The 1,570-nt window shown below is 37.1% G+C and overlaps 1 protein-coding gene across 1 annotated transcript; it reads left to right on the plus strand.

Annotated features, from left to right (window-relative positions):
* The first annotated feature begins 393 nt into the window (after positions 1 to 393).
* LOC141600586 (protein ACCELERATED CELL DEATH 6-like) lies at positions 394 to 981 on the plus strand. The gene has a single exon (XM_074420826.1). It carries the CDS (start codon positions 394 to 396, stop codon positions 979 to 981), a length of 588 nt encoding a protein of 195 aa, XP_074276927.1.
* The last annotated feature ends 589 nt before the right edge of the window (positions 982 to 1,570 follow it).

The raw sequence follows: 1,570 nt of genomic DNA on the forward strand, positions 1-1,570 counted from the left end.
AATACATTATTATATTTACAAATTTCTCTTTTTGATTAGTGTAATAGTGTTCTAACGTTAATCACGAAGGAAAAATAACAAGGAAAACTTTATTTTATAAGGTTTCAAAAGCAAGGAACGAATTAAATAAAGGAATACAGTATTATTATAGTGATACAATAAGCAAAGAACACATTATTTTATTGCTTTGAAAGCAAAGAATAAAATAAAGTAATTGCTTTAACTAGTAAAGTCCGAAGTAGTACTACTCAAGTTTTCTTACGTAATATGAACATGCATGGTTCTACACTTCTACGTACGTACTCTATAAATAGAACATGCATGCATGGCTGCATAATTCGCGACAACTCTTAATCTTAACCTACTTGCTACATTCTAACTAAAAAAAATTCAATGGAAAAAGGGTTGTACATGGCGGCGATGAAGGGGGACACGGGCTTCCTGAGTGAAGCTCGTGTGAGAGAAATTGAGACCGGGTCTTGGGACGAGTACCTGGTCTCGAAAACTCAGAGAAAAAATAACATTATACACATAGCAACCCTACACGGTCGCATTGACTTCATAAAATTTGTGTTGACTTTGGTCAACTTCTCGCCACTCAAATTAATCTCTCAAAAAAATAATGACGGTAATACCCCTCTACACATTGCCTCGAAGAAGGGCAATATGGGAATTGTCCAACTTTTAGTTCGCTATATAGGTGAGCCTGTACAGTATCAAGGAGAAATCGAGGTGGCAGGAGGTGGAGGAGCGGATGAGGCGAGGAAGCGACGGCCTTGGGCAGTTGCAAATTCAGAGGGCAACACCGCGCTTCACGAGGCGATTATCCATGGTAGGATTGAGGTGGCTAAATATCTAGTTGAGCATTATGAGGAGCTTGCTGGCTTTGTTAACAACCGCAATGAGACTCCTCTACATCTTGCTGTTACACACAATGCCAACGGTAATTTTACTCTCCCTTCTCTCTTGCACTTGTATTAGATCTTTATCATATATTTCTTTTGTTCGGTTTAAAACTAACTACCAAATGACCACGAACCTCATATTTACGCATAAGAAGATAATAATACCCCTATTTTACCCTCTCCTCATTCATATCATCCATATTCCATTTACCCAAACACATCACCTTTTTAACCTAATCTTTTAACTTCACTCATCATTCGACCAAAATTAAATTACTTCCCAATTAAATTGGGGTTGTGAAAATCATCTCAAACCCTTAAAATTGTTCTCCAAATTGAATCCTAGATTAGGGTTTACATCTAATCTAAATCCGCAATGTGTTCCAATCTCATGTACGTTTTTACTTCTTCCCCAAATTCCTCCCTTTTTGCACTTATGAAACCTACACTCTAGGTTGTCTTGTGTCGATGACCCCAGTAGAGCAACTGGAACGCCACAACCACATTTAATTGCCCTGAAATTCTTGTAATCATTGCCCCCTTTCGACATTGCTACAAACCCAAAAAAAAGAAAAATGAAGACCCCTAATTTGAAAAATTACAATGGTTATATCAAATAGAGGAAGAAAAAAGAAGAGATACAATAATTACCTGAACTTGAAAAA

Source organism: Silene latifolia, chromosome 9 (assembly GCF_048544455.1).
Source record: "Silene latifolia isolate original U9 population chromosome 9, ASM4854445v1, whole genome shotgun sequence".
Lineage (NCBI taxonomy): Eukaryota > Viridiplantae > Streptophyta > Magnoliopsida > Caryophyllales > Caryophyllaceae > Silene > Silene latifolia.